Raw genomic sequence first — 22,889 nt, 5'->3', positions numbered from 1 at the left:
AGAGCCCAGGTGAGAGGGAGCAGAAGGCTCTGCTCTAGCCTGGCACCAGAGCTGCCTCCTGGTCCTGTGCTGTGGGAGCTGGGCGCTCACTCCCTCTGCATACCACCTCCGGCCCACTGGCACCTTGTCTGCAGCATCCTGGCAATGCTTCCCTTCCCCTTCACTGAAAGGGAAAGCTGAATTACAAGGACAAAGAGCTGGAAGGGGAAAAGTCTCCTCCTCCCGTGAAACAAATAAGAACCGAAGCAATTTAAATTGGGTGACTTGCCAAGTTTGTCTTTTGCAAATGCATTCACTGTCATTATATGACAGATGTCCGCATTCCCAGGGCGTTTCAGCTGAGCTTATCAGCCCTGAAATACCACCCCAACAAAAACTCAGGGATATCTTCAGCTAATTGACATGTGGATGCCAGATCCTGATCTGGCTTCTCCCGGCATAAGGCAGGGGAGCAGTCATGCACCATGGCAAGTCTGGGAGGAGACTCCTCTTCCCAGGCCTCTGAAGATACTCACTGGCATAACAGGTCTGTCACAGCCCAGGGAGCTGCAACTGGATCCGAATTCAATCTTTGACCCCTACATATTTTAATTACTGCTGAGTATCTTCATTACAACAGCATAGGTGGTGTGACAAGATTTGAGTAGTAGGCGAAGATCTCAGGTTTTAGTAACAGGGAGGCTTTAGGGATGGCTTCCCAATTCTCAGCCCTCCAGCTCAGTGCAGCTGAGTTACACACTCAAGAAGAAGGAAGAAAAGCCCTGTCCACCCTGTGCTGCTGATGGGAAGGAGATGGAGAAAGTCAGAAGCAAAGCTGAGCCGGGGAAGAAGGGAGGGGTGAGGGGAAGGTGTCTTAAGATTTAGTTTCTATTTCTCATTATCCTACTCTGATTAGAGTGGTAATGAATTAAACTAATTTCTCCAGGCCGAGTCTGTTCTGCCCGTGACAGTAACTGGTGAGTGATCTGTCCCTGTCCTTACCTCAACCCATGAACCTTCTGCAGTATTTTCTCCCCTGCCCAGCTGAGGAAGGCAGTGATGGAGCAGCTTTGGCGGGCACCTGGCCTCCAGCCAGGGTCAACACGCTGTATGTGGTTAGAGCACTGCTGATGCTGCATTCTCCTGTTTCAATGTCAGATGCACAACCCAATCTCCAGTGGTGCTGCAGTTCCATGTGCACTTTGAGTCAGCAGAAGGCACTGCCAGAGCCCATGTGCTGCTCCTGCCTCAGTCCTGTGAGGAACTACTCCGGCCTGAACTCATCCAGCAAAACAGAAACGTTCTTGCTCTATCCCTGCTGCCCCCAGGCCCTGCTGTCACACAGCTTTGCCCACAGGAGTGTTTGAGGAGCCCCAGTGCAAGCTGCTCACCCCTCAGCCCGGCCGCAGCCGGCACAGTCTGGCATTCCCAACAGAAGACCCAGCTGCGTGCCATAAATCTTGGAAAGTATCTGCTTTCTTGCTCAAAAGTCCTGCTTGTGGCCAGAAACTGAAAGGGTCTGGGTCATATCTTGTTATTGGAGAGAAGGAATACAGAGAACGACAACAACAACAAAAGAAGAGCTCCCACAAACACAGCAAACCTGCAATCTACGGCTCCTCGTAACTCTGAAACCCCCTCCTATGCTCTGAACCATCTCCACAACCGCTGTGCAGCACAGTGAAAGACATTAACAGGCTTAAGTGAATATTCCCATTTTTGTACCTTTTCTATTACCTGATCAAACTAAAATATTGACTCAGTGGTGGTACTGCAATTCCCCTGACAAAGCAGCCCTTCGGTACAGCAGAGGGAGCTGAAACTCGGGTTCCATTAGAACAGTGATGGCAGCACTTAAAACCATTTTCTTTGGAAATGTTCTTGCCACTAAATATTAATAAAACCTTTACATTAGAGGTCTGTGGGGTTTTGAAAAGAAAACTAATACATATGGAGGGAGACAAGCAAAGCAAAAGAAATTGGAAAGGAACCACATCTAAGTGACAGAGGAACAGAATGATTTGTCTGGAGAGGTGTCGACAATTGTGTCAGTGCATTTCCAGGAGTGACACATAAGCAGAAAAGGGGGGAAAGAAAGGATATTGAAAGCAGAGAGGAAAAAGAAGAAAAGCATGGCAGGAGGAGAGAAAAAAGCCTGAGACAAGGCCAGGGCTTTTCAGAAGAGACAGCAGACGTGTCACACTCATGAGCGTGAGTCGTCACCTCTCTCCTAAGTGCAATCCTGCAATTCCCAAACCCTACCAGGGAGGGGCTATCCATAAAAGCAAAAGGCATCCCTCACTCAGACACTGCTGAAATTTTAAGGCAGGACACTGTAACTGAGTAAGGGCCGTGCCAAAAACCTTCATCGGTTGTGGAGCTCGTTGTAGATTTTCAGTTTATTTGTCAAAAGCACTTGGCTTGGCTTCATGCCCAACAAACTCCCACTCCTCCCACTAAATGGAATTAAACCAGTGCCAGGAGTTTATGCATTTCCATCCTGCATCCTTGTCTTTGTGACAGGGCCTGATCACCACTGAGGTGAGCACGTTCAAGGTGGGACCCACAGGAATAACAAACTCTCAGAACAAGCTCAGGCAAATGTAACACCGAGGTGATGAATGCAAAGTTAGAATAAGCTTGGTGTCTACACTTCCTTCCTCTCCCCAAAGCCATGACTTCAACCAGGAGGAAGAGTAAAATATGCCAGGAAATGTGAACTCTTGCCACTCATTAAGTCTTAGAATAAAGTATCCAGAGATACGAGGAGATTTTTCAGAACTCCACCACAGATCCTTGTGCCAACAAAGCCAGACATGAGACAAACTCTGACCTGGCTACTTGAAAACAAAAAGCAGTTTCCAGGCTTGCTCACCTCACTCTTCCCCTTCAAAACCCCACCCTCAGCGTATTTTGTTTCAATGATTTTGGAACAGCTACAGGCTTAGGTGCTGGGCTGTTTCCACAGGCACTATTCTCTGGTTTGGCACCCCAGCCAAGGTATTTTCACTGAACTCAGTGCCCCCAGTGTGGGTGTTCCAGGCTTTGGTAAGATTTGGGAATGCATTCTGTGGGTTCTGCCTCAGCGCCTCAAACCCAGACAAATCAAACATAAAACACACGGACACTTCTAAAGATTTGGCCCATGAAGAATGTTCTGCACAATTTATCTCCCACTGTTGTTTCAGACCCAAGACAAACCACACAGTCTTTTTGGGTGGGTTTGTTAACATTTGCCATGAAAAATGTTCTTGAAAGAAAATAATACTCTTTATCACTGATGATCAACCATTGTCTTTCCTACTGAAAACTGTTTACATGTTAATGAGCAGACTTTTCTTGTTGTCCTTCTTTTCCAGATCCAAAAATCAGAGTAGAGAGAAGCCAAGGGCCCAAGGTCACCAAGCAAAGAGCTGCAGAGGCCCTTCCAACTGTCACATTAAAGGTGAGGGGAAAATCCACCACATTTTACTTAGACTCTGCCTTAACAAAAGGGCAATAAATCTGAGCCAGTGGATTTTACTTCTTACTACCTCACTGTTACCTTGGATTTTACAGTCAAATAATGGTACTAAGTCCAACAAAAAGCATTTTTTTCTTCAGACCAATGGCTAGTGTTCAATTTAAACAAAATCCAACTTCATTTCTTTTCCACTGGGCAATTTCATTTGAAGACCTGACAAAATTTTCTAAGGGTTATTTAATGAAACATGATAGAAGTAGGTTCTAGTAAGTATGTACCTATATGAAAAGTTACAAGTGTATTCATTTGTATTGAGCTTTTAAATTTTGCATTCTTAGAAACATGTTAGGAAAACCTTTAACACCATATTTAGTCAATTGACTTTCAGTCTTGCATTAATGTATCTAATATATTTCTTAGAGTATTAAAAATAATATGACCCAATTATTACTTATAATGTTTGCATTTTTAGAGCAAAATATTTTGGTTAACTGTAAAAAGTAGTTGATATTTTAACAAGAAGCTCTTGGAACAAAACCAGAATGCAAAGGGTCAGTTCACTGTGATTCCCAACCCATAAATTAATTAATTAATTAGAAGTAGCAGCTTCCAGAGAATTTTTCTTAGCAAGGTATCAATGCCTGCAAAGGAAAAAAATTAATGAAAGCATTGTCACAGCCTTAAATCAATCTCCTACTCAAACACAGCAAGATGAGCAAACAGATGTGAGAGCCTTTGGTTATCTGGGTGTTCAAACGCAGGAAGGACAAGGGCTGCTGGTCCCTCTGCAGCCCGGGTGCTCCCACGGGGCTGTCACCCACCTGGGGCAGCATGCGGTTTTCCTCCTCCAGCTGTCTTACTCTGGCCTCCAGCTGCCTAACATAGGACAAGGTTGATTCTAAAAAATCAAACAGAAAAAAACTCATATTATCCACAGAGATCTGCTTGTGTTTACCAGTGCCAGAGCCTGCGCCACATTCTCACTTGTACTCACAGCAGATTGCCTCTCTCAAATATCCATGGAACATCCCACTCTGCTCCTCCCAGGGCAGAGCAAACAGCCCTGATCCTGGAACTGATCAATTCCTTGTTGCTTGTGATTCTGAACTGCTGCACCTTAAGGTGGTCCCTTCTCAGACCCGAGGAATCTCACAGAAAGACAACACAGGCTTGAGTCCTTCCAACCCATCCCCATTTGCAAACGCTCCACAAGGATAACTCATTATCCCACCAGGTCAGCACTGCAGAGCCCAGGGAGAGCAGATGGTGCTGTGCAGGCAGCCAGGGTCAGAGGGGCCCCTCGCACAGTCCCGGGGCTCTGGGGCACACACAGCCTCCCCAGGCAGCACAGCAGCTCGTGGGCTCCAGCCCCAGCTCCTGCCAGGCCGTGCTGCCACAGCTGGGGCTGGGCTGGAAAGCAGCTGTGTGTCCCCAGGGCCCGGGACGTTCTGAGCTGGTTGACAGCAGGACCGGCCGGGGCACAGCGCGCCTCACGGCACGTCCTCCTCTCCCCCACGCGCCAGGGACACGCTCCCACTGCCCTGCTCTGCTCTCTCAACTGCACAAAGAGCAAACCCTGCTTGTTCTGCTCACCAGTCCCTCACTGACCTCCACAAGGGCAACCTTTGGTGCATTGTGAAGAACATAAGTCACTCCCAGTCTGCCCCCAAGAACTTGACATAAGAAGAGGAGATTCCTGATCCAGCACTAAAAGCACCCAAGAGCTTTACCATCACACATTTCTTGGGTCACATAGAATTGCTGCTCTTAAAGTCCTGGATCTAAGAGAGAGACATGTCTAGGAATGTAGCACTCAAGTGTAAGAAAAAAGATGCAGAAAAACTGTTGCGACTCTTGCACCTCCTTGTATGTAGGTGGAATTCCACATTTACTCATCCCTGACTCAGTGATCCATCCACTCAACTTCCTCTGAGATGTCAATTCCCATCACACATTTGTACTCATATTGCCATGTAATTAGCAAAATTGATGATTGATGGTATGGAATCCATGGGTATCAGGGCAGTGCTGATGGCTGATATAGTCCTGCAAAGCTGCGTTGAGAACACAGCTGTTCACTGGTTTCAATTGACAGACGAATTTGGGCATGAATTTCCTCTGATACCTCATCACTACTGCAGCCTGCCTGTAAAATAAGGGAAATAAGGTGTCACTTACTGCTCTTATGAGACTGCAATGGGCTAAAATATGCATGGGAATTTACACAACATGAAGACAATACACAGTAATTTGTCAAAGATAATTAATGCCCAGCCAGGCACTGGATTAAAAATAGCCTTGTGCAATGAAAGAGGAAGAGGTAATCTGAGGTTCTGCGTGCTCTGCTGCATGAGGATTTTCATAGTTAGTGATGGGTGCATCTCTGGAGAGCTGCTGAGCCTGGCTCAGATGAGCACTTAGGAGATGAACAGCTCATTCAATTAACTCTGTACGACAGGGACCCTCCCACCAAATCAGCTCCTTCCCAGCACAGGCACCCCTGGGAGGAGCCGCAGGAACTCCCTCACCATCACAGCCCTTAGCAGAGGCAACAGCTCCCGGCACATCCCAGCCCTTCCCTCTGTTGTTTTCTCCATGAGATGGTCCCTGAGTACCCATCTTGTCAGAGGGGCTGAACCAGGTGCTCCCTCTGGCCCTGGCCAGCTCTAATTCCTTGGTTACAAGTTCACTGCTGTGGCAGCGTGGATTTGGATTCATGGTCGAGTCGAGTCCAATTTCCCAGCTGTGCCCACCAGTTCCCTCCATGAGAGTTCCCCTCTGGATTCTTTTCAGCTCCAGGCTGCCTGCAATTTCCTGGTTAAGCATTTCTTATCTCCTCAGACAACACACGCCTCTTGGCAACGTCTGCCTTAGTTTTACTCCTTTACTTCTCTGTTGTGAGTCCAGAGCAGAGATCTCTGCTGCTTCAAATCACACAACTCTGCCTCAGTTCTCAGCTTCCCAATGCCAGCTCCTACCAGCTGAGGATTTGGTCCAGAATCTCTGTGCCTCTTAACCCTTCTAAAGTGTGAAACAGTTATTTAAATCTCCTCTTGTAATCTGACTAAAAGGGAAAATTAGGTCATCTACCAAAGGCTTGAGCAAGTAAATCCTAAGGTATGTGAGTCTTCTTGACACATAGACTAGACACATATATATTTCAGGATCTGTTAATATATTTATGCTGGGATGTTATGAGCTTAGAGGAAAAATGAGCAGAAAAGTCAGTCAAGGACATAGGAGATGGAGAAATTGAAAACACATGAAGTGAAACACTGTCACCAAACTTTAAAAAAGCCCAACCAAACAAAAGTTGCATCTAAAAGCGTTTATGAGAAGACCGACATGATCCATCTCTCTGCTTTGGAACAGCCTGTGCAAACAAGACAGTCCCTGGCTCATGTCATTACTGCCAGTTTTGACCCCTGTGGGCCCCTTGGTTACATGATTTCCTCTCCTTCCCATCTTCCTTTGTGAGGCATTGCTAAGGATGTACCGATTTTGAACAATTCCCATTCTCAGGAATGGGTTACCACCAAATGAGCTTCCTTACTTGAGCTTCCTGTGCTCTTAACATCATTGAGAATGTGATCAACGTGTGGTGCCTCATTCCAGGGCTGAAATAAAACTATTTTCTGAGCTATTAGAGACACAGAAATATCTTCCTCTTAGGGAAATTCAGTGACAATTCGCCCTCTCTCCACATCTGTCACTCTAACATGTTGTAAGAGAACATCAATATTTTCGTAGATTATCTCTTTTTCTTTTGACATCCACACTCTTGAAGCGAGTAGATATTTTGGGGTTATGTCAAACTTTATCAGACACTTATGTTGCTGCCAAAGGCATATTTGTGCATTGGTTTTATCCATTTTTATGTCACTGTGCCTGATCTCAGTCTAGCAAGGAATTCATAACATTCTTTAAGCCAGATTATCCTCTGCTGTTTTAGAATGGGTGAGGATGTCATGTTAAATTCTGATATTTTCTTTTTTCTTTCTGGGTTTGTTTCTTTTTTTTTACCACTCACAGGCAGCTGTGGGACTGCACTGGAGAACATCTTAAAGTCTGAGGTCCTCTACACACTTATTAGATCCCTGGAAAAGGGATGAGAAACCCACAGAAAGCAAAACCCCAGAGGTTCAACCTACTTTTCCACTTGTTCGTATGAGCTGGAGTAACAAGCCCAATAGGGCAGGTGGAAGGGATTTTATCCAACAGAGGAGTATTTGAGGGAAAGACAGAGTGGGAGACCCAAGAGCTGGACAGAAGGCTGCTGTGAGGCAGTCCTTACATCCTCATGGCCAGAAAATGGAAAAACACAATTTGGTGACAGTGCAAAATTCACCTGGATTCTGTTAACAGCAACACGTCCTGCTTTGGTATTCGTGCTCCTAAAGGAGGTCACCAGAATCTGGAACTCTCAGATCCCAAGGCACACATTTTAAACACTGAGGGCAGAAATGAGGGAAACTGCCAACAATTTACCTGGGCAAAGAATTCAGCATGTTGGGTGTAGGGATACTCTGATGTACGGCAACGAGGGTTTGGTTCAGGTACGTCCGACTTCAACAAACTCCATTTGTTATGCTGCTCTTCCAGAATCACAGAATTAACTAGGTTGGAAAAGACCTTTGAGCTTCCTGCACTGTGCTGGCAGGAATTTAATAATTGCATATCAAATCAGATTTTGGTCATTCAAGCACACACCCAGCACCCTGCAGTGACAACTAAATAATCTTTCAATAAATGAGAGACGAAAACCAAGGTTGTGAAAGAGGTACTTTAAACCCTCCTGTAACTCCCTGGCAGCTCCACATATTTAGGAAAGGGTTCCTCTGCTAACTGGGGAGCAGATTCAATGACATGCAAACCATCTCCCTGTCCTAGTCATCTGATTTAATTACCTCAGTATTAATACTCATGACTAAGACATGTTATCACTGCAATCCATCCCCTTTCAGCTACCTTGTTTGGATATTTAAAAAAAAAAAAAAAAGGCCCTGTTGGATTTACACTCAGCAATTTACACCCCTTGCACTCAGTGCTAGCGCTGGCAGCACCCACCTCCCCGGGGCAGCATCAGAGGACCTCCCAAGGTCATTTTTAGCCCTGTCTCCTATGATTTTCCATTAGGGCTGCACATCTTACATAACATCCCTTACTGAAGAAGGGCTGGAGAACTTCGTATTAGAGTGCAGCCAAATTCCCCAGCAACGCAGCGACACTGGGATTAGTGCTATCATGTAGAAAGAAAGACATCTGCCTAAGGCAGGATTTTATTCAGCTCACCAGAATGTTTAGGAGCTATTTACGACAAAGACACATATTCTTGGGAAGTTTTGGGACAGCGAGCACCATGGCACTAAGACAGGGTTTGCATTTCTCAGTCTTGCTGTTGTCTGAAATTCTCCCGCCCCAAGCTCAGATTCCTCATGATTATGGATCCAGCAATTCTTGACTTCTCCCAGTAATTAAAAATATAATTAACTAAGCTGAGCTAGTTCACCAAGTGTGTCAAAACTGAATCCTAGCAAAGGGAAAAGCTGGCACATGCTGGTTCAAACATCCAGGATGCAGTGGCAGCCCTGACGCTTCTCAGGCAGCATGTGCCATTTTTCCCCTTTTCAGCACACATTACACACAGACAGGTGCTAATTACCTTATCTCTGTAATCAGAGAATTTTATTCAGATTTCACACAAAACCAGTGTTTTCTCAGGTGCAGCAGCTTTTAATCACAGATTAACTATTTATCAGAAGAAAGTATACTCTCCTTATCTTAAGGCAGCCCTTGCCATGCCTTTAGCCAATTCAGTGATGGGGTCTGACTCAGATTTCAAGGTGTTTGTATTTGCCTGGATTTAGGTGCCACTGTGGATCAGGCAGGTTAGTGAGCAGGTCTGGGCTGACTGTGCACGCACATCCCTATGGTGAAGCTCTGCCAAGGCTTTCCCTTTTCCTGAGGCCACCAAGGAATGCCCCAGGTCACCCTAATGCTGCCTGTGACACAACTTACTAGAAATGTATTGTTGGCTTCCACTTAAAAACATTACCGATTTAGCCTGGAGGTTTTGTTGCACATTTAGCTTTAGGTGCAACAAAATTTCCAGTTGAATTCATCCAGAAAAAAAACCCCAAAAAAGTTAAAAAAAAAAAAAAAAAAAAAAGGTTTAAGAACCTCGCATGGAGAAAAAAGGATTCAACTTTAGGAGCACCTAAAAATGGTCTCAGATGTCAGCTGAGGTAACGCTCTTGCTAACAGCTGGATAACACTGTCACACTAATGGGCTGCTGAAACACTAACCTTGCTTTGTTTGGGGTTTTTTGGTGCTAGAGGTGACAACAGCAAGGCTTTCCTTGCTGGCCTGTTTGATATCCCGTTAGCTCCCCTTCAGCCTGTGCTAAATGCATTTGGCACGTTATTGATGGAAACAGAGAAAATCAAACCCATTATGCTGTTGCTGAAGCCTTTCCCACTGGCTGTCAGCTTGTTCTGGTATTGATTGGCTGTGGTTTATGATCAGTAAAATCTTTATTGGTTCCATTTACTCAGCCACTCGGGTTTGTCCCTGTGCCACCGCACTCTCCTGTGCTCATTAGGCGTGTCCCCAAGCGCAGGCACAGCCCCCGGACTGGAAACACAGCAGAAGGAAAGGGGGATGGATGTTCAGCAGGCTCCTGCATGGAATCAAATGGAAGGCTGGAAAAGGCACCAGCTGAGAACAGCTTGGCTTAGGGAAGGAAGGGAGATGAGGGCACTCATTCATCTCTCCAACCCAGCGCCCTCATCTCCTTCCTTCCCTAAGCCAAGCTATTCTCAGGCTTGCCTTTTCCAGTATTCCATTTGATTTCACACAGAAATCTCAACTTTACCCTGGTGCCTCCTTGTCACATAGAATTGTATCTTTTAAGTGTCCCTTGCTGAAAAGGCCCCAGGTCCCCTGCAAACCCATGGCCACTGAGAAACCACCGTATCCACAGAGCCACCGCCAGCTTCTCCCAGTTCTGCTGTGCCACTGTTACACGAATATTCACAGGACAAAATGAAAAAATACTATAAACGAAAATGCAAAGCTTCCCAGCAACAGCAATATTTGTGCAAAAACCAGAGGGTCAAACTGACTGAGACACCAAATACCTGCACTAAAGGCCCTCACCACCCCCACAACTCCCCATGGATGCTCACAGCCACTTTTCTTAGCACATAAAATTGTATTTCACAGGCTCCAATCATCAGATGTTGAAGAGACATAGTTTAGAAAAGTTAGTTTAGGTGAGAATTTTAGTATTGCTACAGCAATCTCTAGTTAATAATACATTGGCTTCCACCTGGGAAACTGCAGCATAGGCCAAACCTGAAAACTACATCTCCAGGAATTCTGAATCAGATCAAACCTCTCAATCATTTTTATGCTCATCTAGTGCCTCGTTAGGAGGCAGTTATCCAACCTGTAAACTCCTCTTTTATGGGTTACTGTTCGTGTGACTCAATCCCAAATTCAAACGACGTTCCTCAGAGTACAGAAATAGAAGCTCTCACATTACTGAAGCCACCGAACCATTGAACATTTTCTTGCTCCAACTACAAAAGAGATGCCAAAACTCACAACAAAGATCGATAGCCACATGAATATGTGGAGGAACAGCCAACCCACAACTCTTCCTCCTCCCTGTGTGAGTGAAACCAACAGTCCCTGTTCTGGGTTTACGTGGGGTAAATTTGGATGGAGAGGCAGGGGCTCCAAGAGACGTTTGGCCAGCAGGCAGGGCCAGGAAAGCAAGAGGGGCAGTAGGGCCACTCTCTCGGGCTGTTTCCGGCTCCTTGTCTCACTTCTCATCCTGCTGATGCTTCATTCCCTGCAATAGGAGCATCCTGCATGAACTGTGATGTGCACACAGCATCCAAAGCCTCCTGTAAACAAAGCAGGAAAAACTACAAAACCAGGAAGCATCCAAGGGAAAAAGCAGCGAGATGTGCACAATTATCCATCTCTGTGAGGAGCAATGGGGAGCATTCCCATGAGCAGGCAAGGGCAGAAGCTGGGGAACTGCCAGAGGAAGACAGGCCAACCTGGGCAAACAGTGTAGATTTAAAATCATCAGAACAAAAGGGGATTTTGGATTAATTTCTCTACACAGAGTGATTAAGATGTAGGACAGGCTATTAAATGCAGTAAAAGATGTTACAAGATTAAATATGTCCTGGGGACTGAAACCACCCTCTTGCTTCCAGAGCCCATTAAAGAGCCATGGTACAGTAACGCCTGCCTGTCCCTCCTGAGCTGGGCACATTTAAAGCAGGAAAAATGAGTATTCTGTAAAATTACTGCACCAGCAATCTCAGCACAGAACCTAATTCCAAGGAAAAATTAGCTCTATCCATTTCAGCTGGCAGCTACACAATAGCAGAGGAAAGGGCTGTCGGTACAGTCTCCAGCTCCTCTGTAAGACTCTTTTGGAATGACTGGGGAAGGGATAATGAAAAGAAGTATTCAAATGACAAGGTATTTAAGCCAAAAATCTGTCCGTGCAAGCATGTCGCTCTCTAGGGACTCACATCTCCTGGGCTGCTCCCTCCACAGCTGGAGCATCCAGGTCTCCAGACAAAATCCCTGCGAGGGGAAAGCCCCAAGAGGGACCTCAGAGGTCAGGAATCAGCCTGAGTGTCCAGCTCTAGCTGAAATCAGCACTCAGCTACTTCAGCACTTTGGAAAATTCTGCAGATGTCTCCTGAATGTTCCTGATAGCCCAAACATCCTGACCTTAGGGGCAGAAAGATTCCTGTGCCAGAGCAGACCAGGCATCACCTAAGAGAGGATCCTGCCCCAGCCATCAGCTCATTATTTCCCTCATTTCTGAAGATCTGTATGTCTGATCAGTATCTCTGTGGTCCTGATATGATGCTGGGATTATGGGATTAGTCCAGTGAGACTCCCAGCAGCCAGGGCAGAGGGGACTCAGGTGCTGCAAGCCAAACTCTGCCACATTGCACTTTTAGGCTTCCAAGCTCTCCCAGGGATGGGGTTTAGGCACCTTTTAGGTATTTTCCTATCCACATAGTGAGATTCTTTCTGTCCTAAACCCACATTTTCCCCTGCCTTGTTGCCTTTCCTGCCTTCCTGGGATTTCTATGGCTACATCCTACACTGTTGCAGCTGGGCCTGAGAACTACTCAATGACTGTGCTTTATTTTGTGAAAGTGCACAGGCACAAACCCACATCATGGACTGATGCAAAACAACACTTGTGAAAGGCATAAACCATGGGAGTCTGTGTTTTGTCAAGGCTTCAGAGGAAGCCAAATGCTCCACATAAACAACTTTCTGGTTTCTGAGTGCCTTTTCAGGGTTATTTCACTGCAATCAACATACACTGCTGCTATATTAACATGATGCTGATTAAAATATTCAAAACTTACAAGTAATCTTAACACAGGTAACAAAGCACAGCACATACTACTGAGAGCTGTATGCTGTACTAGACACATTTACCTGCTATAAAGCTGTTGAATCAATGATTTAATTAATGATTGTCTGATTTACCCCCAGACACAGCAAATGGAGCCCCTTGTCCTCTCCTTTTCTGTTGGCTGTTGACCTGCGATGTCTTTGTAGCAAAACCAACTGAGATTTCCCAAGTCAGCACATTCAATAGCCAGCTGCCCATTCCCTGGGCTGCATTGGAGATCCCAGGACAGCAGATGTGGCAGCTCCCCTAGGATACTGCTGCCTGGCAGCTCTTCCACTGAGGGGACTTCTCCCCAGTGCTAGTGAAGCTGATCCTTACGTGTAGGTGTTGTGAGCATCTTCCTAATCAAAGATTAATGAAGTACTTGCACTTTACTAGACTTCCAAGACTCAACTATCTCTCCATGCAGCCCTACCTAGAGGACTGCAATTGCCTTCCATGAAATGGTCTGTCCACTCTTGTGGACATCCAAATCAGCTACCCAGCACAGCTATTCCCAGATCCGTGTCCCCTGTGAGCTGTCCCTCAAACTCAGGAATCGAGGCCACTGCTGTTGGCTGCCCCTGCACCCTTCTCCTTTTACATTCCAAGAACCATTTCAACTAACAGAGATGAAATCAGCCAAATGCAGGAAGTGCTCTAGAACCGGAAAATGGCAAATTAGCAGTTGCAATACTTCCTCAAGTTTCTAAATGATCTACATCCATTTGCAGGGCTTTAGTGCTGTGTTCAGCACAAGGGCCTTCGGCATCCAGACAAAGCTGGGATGACTCAGGGAGAGCAGTCAAACTTGAGAGCTCTCCCAGCTGCTTATCTTCATCATCGGAACAAAACAAACATTTTAAACGAGGTCTCCTCTGTTTATTTCCTGGTTACTTCACTAATGGGAAAGCAATTTACGCATTTCCTCTCCCCAAACATACAAATAATTGCACAGGGCTTTTGGTTACAAAGGCTGTTGGAAGCTGTCGTGTCCTTGCTGAGGTTTACACGGAGCAATCCATGACTAATCCTCTGTCCCCGGCATGAGGAGCTCCCCAGGGCCCTTTCTTGCCCCTTCTGGGCCACACAACACAGGCTGGGAGATGAGTCAGACTCAAAAATCAAGTGCATGTGTTTATGTGGACACGTGCACGTGAGGTGAGGGTCTTCCCATGAACCACCTACCCTCAAATGACCAAGATTTCATTCTGGTCACTCTGAAAGCTTCTTTTATGGAATTACAAGGAGGAAGAATTTGCCCCATCAGCAGGCAAAAAGATAGAAGAGACATGTGAGCATTTCCCAAGCAGGTGGTAGAGCACAGTCCCACTTACCATGCCTGGTTAATACTACTAATGAAACTAAAATACAGTAATGTTGTGAAATAGAATAAATTCTAGAAACTAAAAAATACTGACATTTTTCTCTACCAATAGGTGCAAAGTGGGGCTGAATCTCCTGAGATTTTTTAGAATGAAGACAAAAAGAATTATTCCCAGGGTTCTGGGCATAAAATACAGATGTGACTGTAACTACAAACTGCAGGAAAACTCCAAGTAAAACAGTTGGGGAGGATTACAAATCACATTACATCACATATGTATGACCACAGCAAGTCATGTTAGAGACACAACCAAACCAGCCTACCCACTGTTTTATTACAGAGGGATCAGCTCAGATACTGTAGTGCTGTGGGCAAGAAAGGTAAAATCAGTGTATAAATGAGCTGTCAGGGCAGCTGCTGTAACAAAGTGCAGACAGCATCCCAAAATTTCTGGAGAAAATTGAGACATATAGACAGCGTCAGAGGTTTAAGGCTAGAAAAATGCTATTAAAACAAAGCAGTCTGGCTTCCTGCCCTGCGGAGACAAAGGAATTTTGATAATAATTCCAGGAATGCCTGGTTTCCTTTTCGCTGCTGGAAGTGGATATAGTTGAAAGAAGTCTGTGGGCTTTTTCCTGTAAAGAAAATCTTGGCAGAAACAATTGGACCAAAATTAAATTTATGAACGAGGTTTTTTGTGTGACTTAGGACATGAACATAAGATCTGTAGCAATAAGTTATTGCAGGAGGCTTATATATTTCATGGGTTTTGTGAGCCCGACAACCAGCTCCAATCCATGTGCACTGTCTCCTGCCATTCCTCAGGACAGCCCTGCTTTCATGTTCACCTATGGAAACAGCAGGAGGAAACCTGTATCAATTACCCTCTGTCACCTTGTTTAGAGCATGCTGAGCACAAGGAGAAAACCCACCCGCCCCAGCTGGAAAACCACAGAACATCCCACAGTGTTTCCTGCATCCACCTGCTCTACAAAGGTATGGAATTGCCTCCGTGGCACCAAGATCTGTCACGCTACAGTTGTTAACAACATCTCTAAACCTTACACAAAAGATGACCTCCAGCAGCTCCCTGGTATTTCCTAGATGGCAACAAGCAATCCTGGCCTCACCCGAGGGTACAGAGAACTGCCCTCAGCTCCAAACCCCACAGAAACTTCCAGTCCTAAGGAAGACTAACAGAAAAATCTCAGAGTACAGGATTGGAGACTAAAAGGAATCTCCTTTCCTCCCATTCTTCCCGGAGCAGCAATTACAACACACCAACCCCGGAGTGAGCTGACACACAAAACAATGCCTTCCTGGAAAGGTGCCAGGAGCTCAGGAAAATTATAAGCTCACTTTTCCCGTAGCATAAACACATTTCAAGGAGGTTCCTTGAAAAACAACAGCGGCAGCAGCTCCTCCGGTGGAACAGCCACTGAGAGCTCCACACCTGCCTACCTGGCCAGCCCACACTTCCCAGGGGAAAGGGCACTTGCTGGGACAGCTGAAATAACCCTTTCTTGGGCACTCAGGTCCCAGTTCTGGTGGGAACTGACCTCTTCCAGCAGTGGCAAGTCCCACCATTCCTCATCAGCCAAACTGACCAAAGCACTTGGGCGGCAAGTGGAGTGAGAAGTAACGAGAACTGTTCCATTTGCTCTGTTTGCCTGGCTTTGGGTTGGTTTGGGGTTTGGTTTGGTTGCACCTTTTTTTTGTCCCACTGTTACAAATAGGCAGAAGGCAAAAAAGGCATTTAACACATCTCTAGCCCATAACCCAGGAAGCAGTAGTGAGTTGTCCCATCCCAGTCTCCTCCTGCTCTCACAGCTGTTTGTTCAAAGACAATATTCCCAGGTCTCATTTTCACTTTTTGGTAAGGGAAGGCTTGCAGAGGCAGCTGACACAGTTGGCTGAGTTTTGCTGAGAGCATTTGTTCTACGATGACCGGGGCCTGGCTCCACAGTCAGCACACAGGGACAATTTACACTGGGCAGGACAGCGAGAAAAGTGCTCCCATTGCAGAACACACGTGGTGACAAGCGGGGGTTGTTAGAAGGCCACGGGCTTTTCCTGGTTTTAGTCAAGTCCTTCCTTTAGTCAGTGATCCAAGGATGCTACGGAGGGTTATACCCACACTCCCAGGAACACTGACTCCAAGGGATGCTTCCCATCATCAGAGAAAGAGGAAAAGCAACAACAGGATCAAACCAGGCTCACCCCGGTGCATGACTTTGGCAGCCATTTTTGGTGGAGTCCCTAAGTAAAAAGGACCAAGAGCTGCCTGGCCAACATTTTAATGAAACATTTATCATTTCCACCTAAACATCAAAACTGTTACCTAAAAGCTGTTGAGCCTTGTGTCAGCTTCCAGATTTGCTTGCTGATGACTGCCCTTACTGAGGACATCTTATGTTTTGATAAAAATCCTTCTACTTGAGTTAAACATGAACACACAAGTTACTGCTCTGTCTTAGAATGTGAGATTAAAGGGTCAGCTCTCTAAAGGAACTTTTAGTAAGAGAAAGATTATGGGATAGACTCACACCTGTATTTGAAGCTTTTGGAAGGGAAAGACAGGGTAGCAGACTCAAAGAAAGGAAACTTGACCTCAGTTTGAACTAACAAATGAGACAAATCTCTTCTTGTGGAAGTCAGAGGAATGCAGACCTGTTTGGGAAAGTAAAATCAGAGGAAGTGAGTAACAATCAGCAATCTTGTTTTCAGAAAAGCACCTTATCTTTACTGCCTCATTCTTAACATAGACACAGTGTTTCTTACCCAGCAGTAAAGAATTCCCTGTAAAGAAGCTGTGTTTTCCTCTTGCCATCCATTGCATCCAAAGTCTACAATCCCTTGAGCATCAAGCATTTGCCACTGGCCATGGTAAATGCTGGCAATGGCCAATTTTGTTTCAGGGTAATTGCTCACTGTGTCACGTCAATTCCTACTTTGCTCTCCTTGTTCTTGCCAAAGCCAAATAACATCCACTGCTGGGGCCACCAAACCAGTTTCTTTCAGAGAACCACAGAACAGTCTGAGTTGGAGCAACAGAGTACATTTCAGAACCGCAAAATAAATACATTCGAATAAATTGAAAATGTTTTCTGTTGAAAGCTCCTCCCTTGCAACAATAGCTGCCTCGGTTCATAATTCCCAGGTGTTCAGACACTCCCGGTCTCACAGGGATTTCCCAGGAACAGGACATCCCATCATAGACACAAATTACTTCAAGATCCAAATCAGTTTTTCTAGTCTTCAATCAGAGACACTTCACTCTTCAATGTTTAACACACTGACCTAGGACTAATGCAGGACACCTGTGATTTGAGTACCAATTTTTAAAGTGCTTCTGAAGTCTCAAGATGCTTTTCCCACTAAAATTCAGCCCATGCTTAACCTACTTACATAGTCTTTCATCTCCCTCTTGTAAGAACATTCAATCAAATCTGCTGAGTCAGATAAACCTCTTTACAGGAAAAAAGATATTTATCCTTTGGATTTAGGCTTGAAAAATATAATGGAAACCACAAGTTTTCACCAATTCTGTAGTAAGTGCCGATATTTTGGGGAAATGTCTTTGCGAGTTATTATTTGCTGCCTGGGGAGCATATCTGGGGAAATTTTGCATCACAGAAAAGCTTTCCCATGCTGTAAAAAGATAATTTCCCATACTGTACATCACAGCTTCTCAAATTAAATTCCTTTTCCTGTTGAAATACGAAATCAAACCCATCCAGCCTACAGTTCATTTAGGGCACTGAGCAGATCACGTGTCAAGCCAAAGTCACTTTGACCCTAGGAAAAAAGTAGACTGTTGAATCAGCGGTGTCATCCACAAGATTAAATTTGCCTCTAATCCAATCAGACACAGCACTTACTTTGCCCTACATGTTAAGCACCCCCTCCCAGTCTGTTAAGGATGGCATATTTCATTAAATGGTGCTGGTTCATAATTGCCAGTTCCTGTCTCAGCACAAATTAAAAGGCAGTTTAAATTCCACTTCCCCTTGCTGATGTATATCTCTGTGAGCGGCTGCCCTGCCACCCCTGGCTGGGTGCAGTGCCACGAAGCACTTCCCTTGGCACAGGGCGGTCAGATGGCTCATAAAGCCTTGGAGATGACGGATGTGGGAGCAGCAGGAGCTGGACGCCGCGCGCGAGCTGTGGCCAAGCCGAGCGCGGCTGCTCTGCCAGCACGAGGACGGAGCCAGGTGAGCACAGCACAGGGTGAGCGACCTGCTCTGCAACTCCTGGGCAAAGGGACGTGGCTAAATAGGATATTTATATAGGGTAATATTTGTATTTTGCATCTGTATCGACACGTTCACTTATGGGGGCAGCTGGGCACAGGTTCAGCTGCAGCCCCTGCTCTCTGTGCCAGTGCGGCTGTAACTTGGTGGTCACCAAACCCCAAGGAAGGCCAGGTTCCCTCCTTCCAGAGTTTCCATATGAGCCAGTTTAAATCCCCAAAGCAGGGACCAAAACAAGGGACAAATGTGGCCTCTCCCTCGTGCCCACCCAGCTGTAAACACTGTGAGGTTCACAGTGTGAGCTGCAGCCTCAGAGCAGGGCTGGGGCAGCTCTCCCAGGACAATCTCCTCCCCTCTCCAGCAGCCTGGAATCAATATTTGGACTGGTGTATCTGTTCATCCTGCTGCAAGTCAGTTCCCAAACACCAGCCTTTACCTGCTGACTGTGGAGTTCCCATTTTTCACCAGGAATTGCCCCTCACCTGCTGCTCCAGACTTCAAGAGAGCTTAAACCCTTCTTACCCAGAGCTCAGTCTCCCAAAGCACAGGGAGTGAGTCACTTCACACTATATTTAATTCCTCCTGGCCCTGGGAACCACAGTACAGAAGTTAATCAAGCGAAAGAGAAATTAAGGATGTCGTTACTCAAAACACCCAAGTTTTACAAGTTCTATTTCTTGACTGTGAGATTACTTCACATCTGTCATTCATTTGTTAAAGCTCCTCTGTGAAAGGACTGCAGAAAAATTATGTTTATTTGAAATGTCACCTTTAAGGAGCCTCATACCAAGTTTAAGCTCAGTTAGCTCATAGCACACTAAATTGAAAATCTGTTGAAGGCAAGATGAGTATGACTGAATTGCAGTTCTCATAATGCAATAGCACATAATCAAAGGTAGGATTGCTGTCCCCAGCAGAATTCTCTCTAGAAAAAAATCTGTTTCATTGTAACAGGACAGGTTAATTACTTTTTGTCCCCCAATAAAATTACTTTTATATAGTTTTTGCTTATTACATTAGAACAAATGATGCATGGACAATTTTAAACATGACTTCTCTCTTCATGAAGACAATCAATTAGCAAACTCCCAGGTCCTTTTGCAGTTTTTACTCTGGGCTTACTTGAAATTCTCTCTTCAGATTTACCCCATTCTCATTACTCTCATTGCCTGATAATTTCTGAGACTGGGAATTAATAAATAAGTAATTAAGTAACTTCCTTACATCTTCATATCACCCATTAACATAAATTATTACCCTGAACACTTAGAAATGTGCCAACAAAAACACCTGAAAGCCCACAGAAAGCAGTTAGAGTGGACATCTGCCTCCATGTCCTCAAAATTTTGTTCCTCTCTCCTTGTCAAACACGTCTTATATTTGACATGTTTATCAGCTGGATAAATATGCACATTGTTAAACTTCACACTCAGAAGCATCACTTTGACCCTGGGGCAGACATTCACATTGTGTATTTTTGCAGCTGGAGGACCCACAGAAGGGAAATATGCTTTGAAAAAGGCAGCCAGGTCGAGGCCATATGAATGAAGATTTAACACTGAGATTTATTTAAGCAAAACAAAATTTTTAAATAATGAAAAGGCCCACAAAAATAACATTCCATTGAAGTTAGATCCTGTTGCAAAGAAAGGTGAGGGGACAAGTTTCAAAGGAGTGAAAAAGTCCATTTTCAAGTGTGCCATTTAGGGCCTTTTTCAAGGGGTTAGAATTCACACAGAAACATCTTGAATGCTAATTAATCCAGCACGAGAAGGGGCTGTCCTTGGCCATAATGTGGCTGGTCACTTCTATTATTTGTCTGACCTGTGACTGGTACTTCTGGCATTTTGACTGTTGCCCCGCATCCCCCTTTGCAGCCAGCCAGGGATTCAAGAGCTGTTTCTTTCCATGGGTATTTTCAGCAATTGTCCCTCACATTTCTGCTCCTAACTGGCCTGTTTTATTACAGGAACAAGTTGTAACCCTTCCAAATGCTCCTTTCAAAACGGGAATTGCCCATATTTATTCCTGGAGTCTGTCCCGTCTCCAGAGAGAAAATGTCTAATTACTCAGTTCATTTCAGAGATCATTCACTCACTCATTTAGCTCCAGGGGAAGTGAGTACTCGTGGCATTTTCTTTTAAAGGCTTCTAATTCTGATAGTGTCACAAATGTAATGAGCATTATGATATGAATGACCATGACATATATTTTCTGTAATAAACCAGTTCAACCAATGTCCCCATCCTAAAGAGCCACGATGGGAAGCTGTATGGATAAGATGATTAATATGAGGGGATGAGTGAAAATTTGGTCCTGGTTTATTGACTTGAATTAGTCAATGCAAGCAGGTGTGAAGGGAAGCAATTTTCCAAAAAAAAATGCAGGAAAAGCTCTGTATTCTTTATTCTCTCTCTGGATCATGTGTCAGAAAACCATAAAAGCTTTTGAGCTTCTATTTTAGAAAAATAAAAAGCCAACACATAAAAGCTGCTTTATATTACAGGAGCTGTGAAGTCAGTGCCTGAAATGATGGGAGGCTGCCCCAGCACCATCCTGGATGTGCTGTCAGTGGGGAATTTGGTCACAGCTGCCCCAAAGTTGTGAAAAGTCTGCAAACAGCCCTGCCCACAGCCCCCAGGCCTCTGGCAAATGGGAACACAGCAGAGCCACAGCTCTTCCCGGGGGTCTGGACCTGACACAGCCACCCGTGGAGCAGAAAGTGATGGTTCTGAAGAGGGCCACAGGCGCCTCTGGGTTCAAGATGGATCTGAAACACATTCAGATGCCTTTAGCAGGACTTGGGTGGAACTCAGGGGGCCATACCCAAACTGTGCTCTTTAGGTGCACTGACTTGGGCTCCCTGGATAGAGAGAAGGCTGAGAAGGGAATTCACCAGCACAGGACAACGTCACAGGGCAGCCCTGCTGCAGCACAGCCACTGCTTTTCTCTGTGGTTCCTCCCACTGCAGCTCAGGGAAAGCACAACAATCTGATTTTCACTCCACGTTATCTAGAGACCACACAAAATAGGTACACTTATTTGCATTTCCACACAACTGCCGTATTAATAATTGCTCCAGGCACTATAAGAGGAACTCTGGCTTGTGTCAAGAAGCAGAGCCTGGCTGCAGGGACAGGAGATGTTCCCAAGAGCAGAACACACATTGTCATCGGCATCAGGAAACATGGGAGCTACTCCTGGGCTGAGACATAAACTTCCCTTGTAAATCCCAGGAGCTCTCCATTGCTCTTTCCCTCCTCCAGAGCCAACCCCTCTCCAAAGGGACTCCCACTGCCTGTTTGCACACAGCAATACATAGACACTGACCCCACCACCAGGACACGTTCCCTAGGAAAGAGCCTCCTGCATCCAGCCAAACCTAGACAGCCCGGGCTTGGCTAAGAGTAACCCTTCCACTTCTGTAAGGATTAACCTAATGGGGACATTTATGGTGTAAGTGCTGTTTATAGCCACTGCAAATGCTGACATCCACTGTAAATGCTGACAGTGATTTGTTGTTTATTAAGTTATAGGTCTGATTTTCAAAGGCAGCCAAGTGCCAGCTTTGCTCCCATTAAAGCCATGAAGAAAAATCTCCCTTGGTTTCACAAGAGTCAGATGAAGACTCAAGACTTTTAAAAACTCTTAATTGTATAGAGATGCAAAATGACACTGAAACAAAATGAGCCTATAAAAACTGAAAACGCTCAAACAATTCTTTAAGTTTACATAAAGCCAAATTTGGCAGTTTGCAGGTATTTCATATCAAAGCCATAACAGATGTGAAAGCCAAAAGGAGCAAGAGAGAGTTAATTGAGATCCATGACTCTCCTGTTTCTTAAATCCAGATATAATGCAGAATGACTGAGTCTTAACCTTGCCCTGAAGTATAAAACACAACAGTACAACGTTTCTCATGGAACAAGTATCTCTGTCTTGTGGCAGTAGCACGTAAAATCTAAATTATATGAATATTTAAGAAGACATTAATAGGTGCCTTAAACAAACAATAAGTGTCGTGAAAATAGCATCACATACATGTTTTAAAACCCTTAACCGAAAGTGTGGTAAAGCACTTGCAGAAAGTAATTTTTACTTTCACAAAAGAGTCTACAGCGTGTTTACAGCAGTAGCTGAACACACATTCAGAGCTGGCATCAAGAGGACAAAGGTTTAGCTTTTGGATCACAGTTCCCAGGACAAACCCAACATCCTCAAGAAATCCCAGTTTATTTCAAAGGTCTCCCATCCCATCGCTAGCACAACACCCTCAGATAGTTAGGTAGACCCAAGGAGATAGATCCCAAAACATCCCAAAACAAAAAACCTTTCAGCACTTAAAGAGCTGCAAGCAGCAGCTGGAATTCCCACAGAACCACCAGGACTTCCTTGCCCTCAAGGCAAAAGTAACAGT

General features: G+C 45.1%; 1 protein-coding gene across 4 annotated transcripts in view; it reads right to left on the bottom strand.

The window, feature by feature from the left end:
- Nucleotides 1-22,889, bottom strand: part of CCDC85A (coiled-coil domain containing 85A) — a 126,095-nt gene that overhangs the window by 71,322 nt on the left and 31,884 nt on the right. For 2 of the 4 annotated variants that reach the window (XM_039568476.1, XM_039568477.1), the window contains exon 3: nucleotides 4,264-4,340. The exons of the other annotated variants lie outside the window; for them this stretch is intronic. In XM_039568476.1, coding sequence (XP_039424410.1) covers nucleotides 4,264-4,340 — 77 coding nt within the window. The remainder of the gene's footprint in view (nucleotides 1-4,263; nucleotides 4,341-22,889) is intronic. 4 annotated transcript variants of the gene reach the window in all.

The sequence above is a fragment of the Corvus cornix genome, chromosome 3 (genome assembly GCF_000738735.6).
Source record: "Corvus cornix cornix isolate S_Up_H32 chromosome 3, ASM73873v5, whole genome shotgun sequence".
NCBI lineage: Eukaryota > Metazoa > Chordata > Aves > Passeriformes > Corvidae > Corvus > Corvus cornix.
The sequence above is the reverse complement of the archived record's forward strand: the minus strand, read 5'-3'. Positions and strand labels throughout refer to the sequence as shown.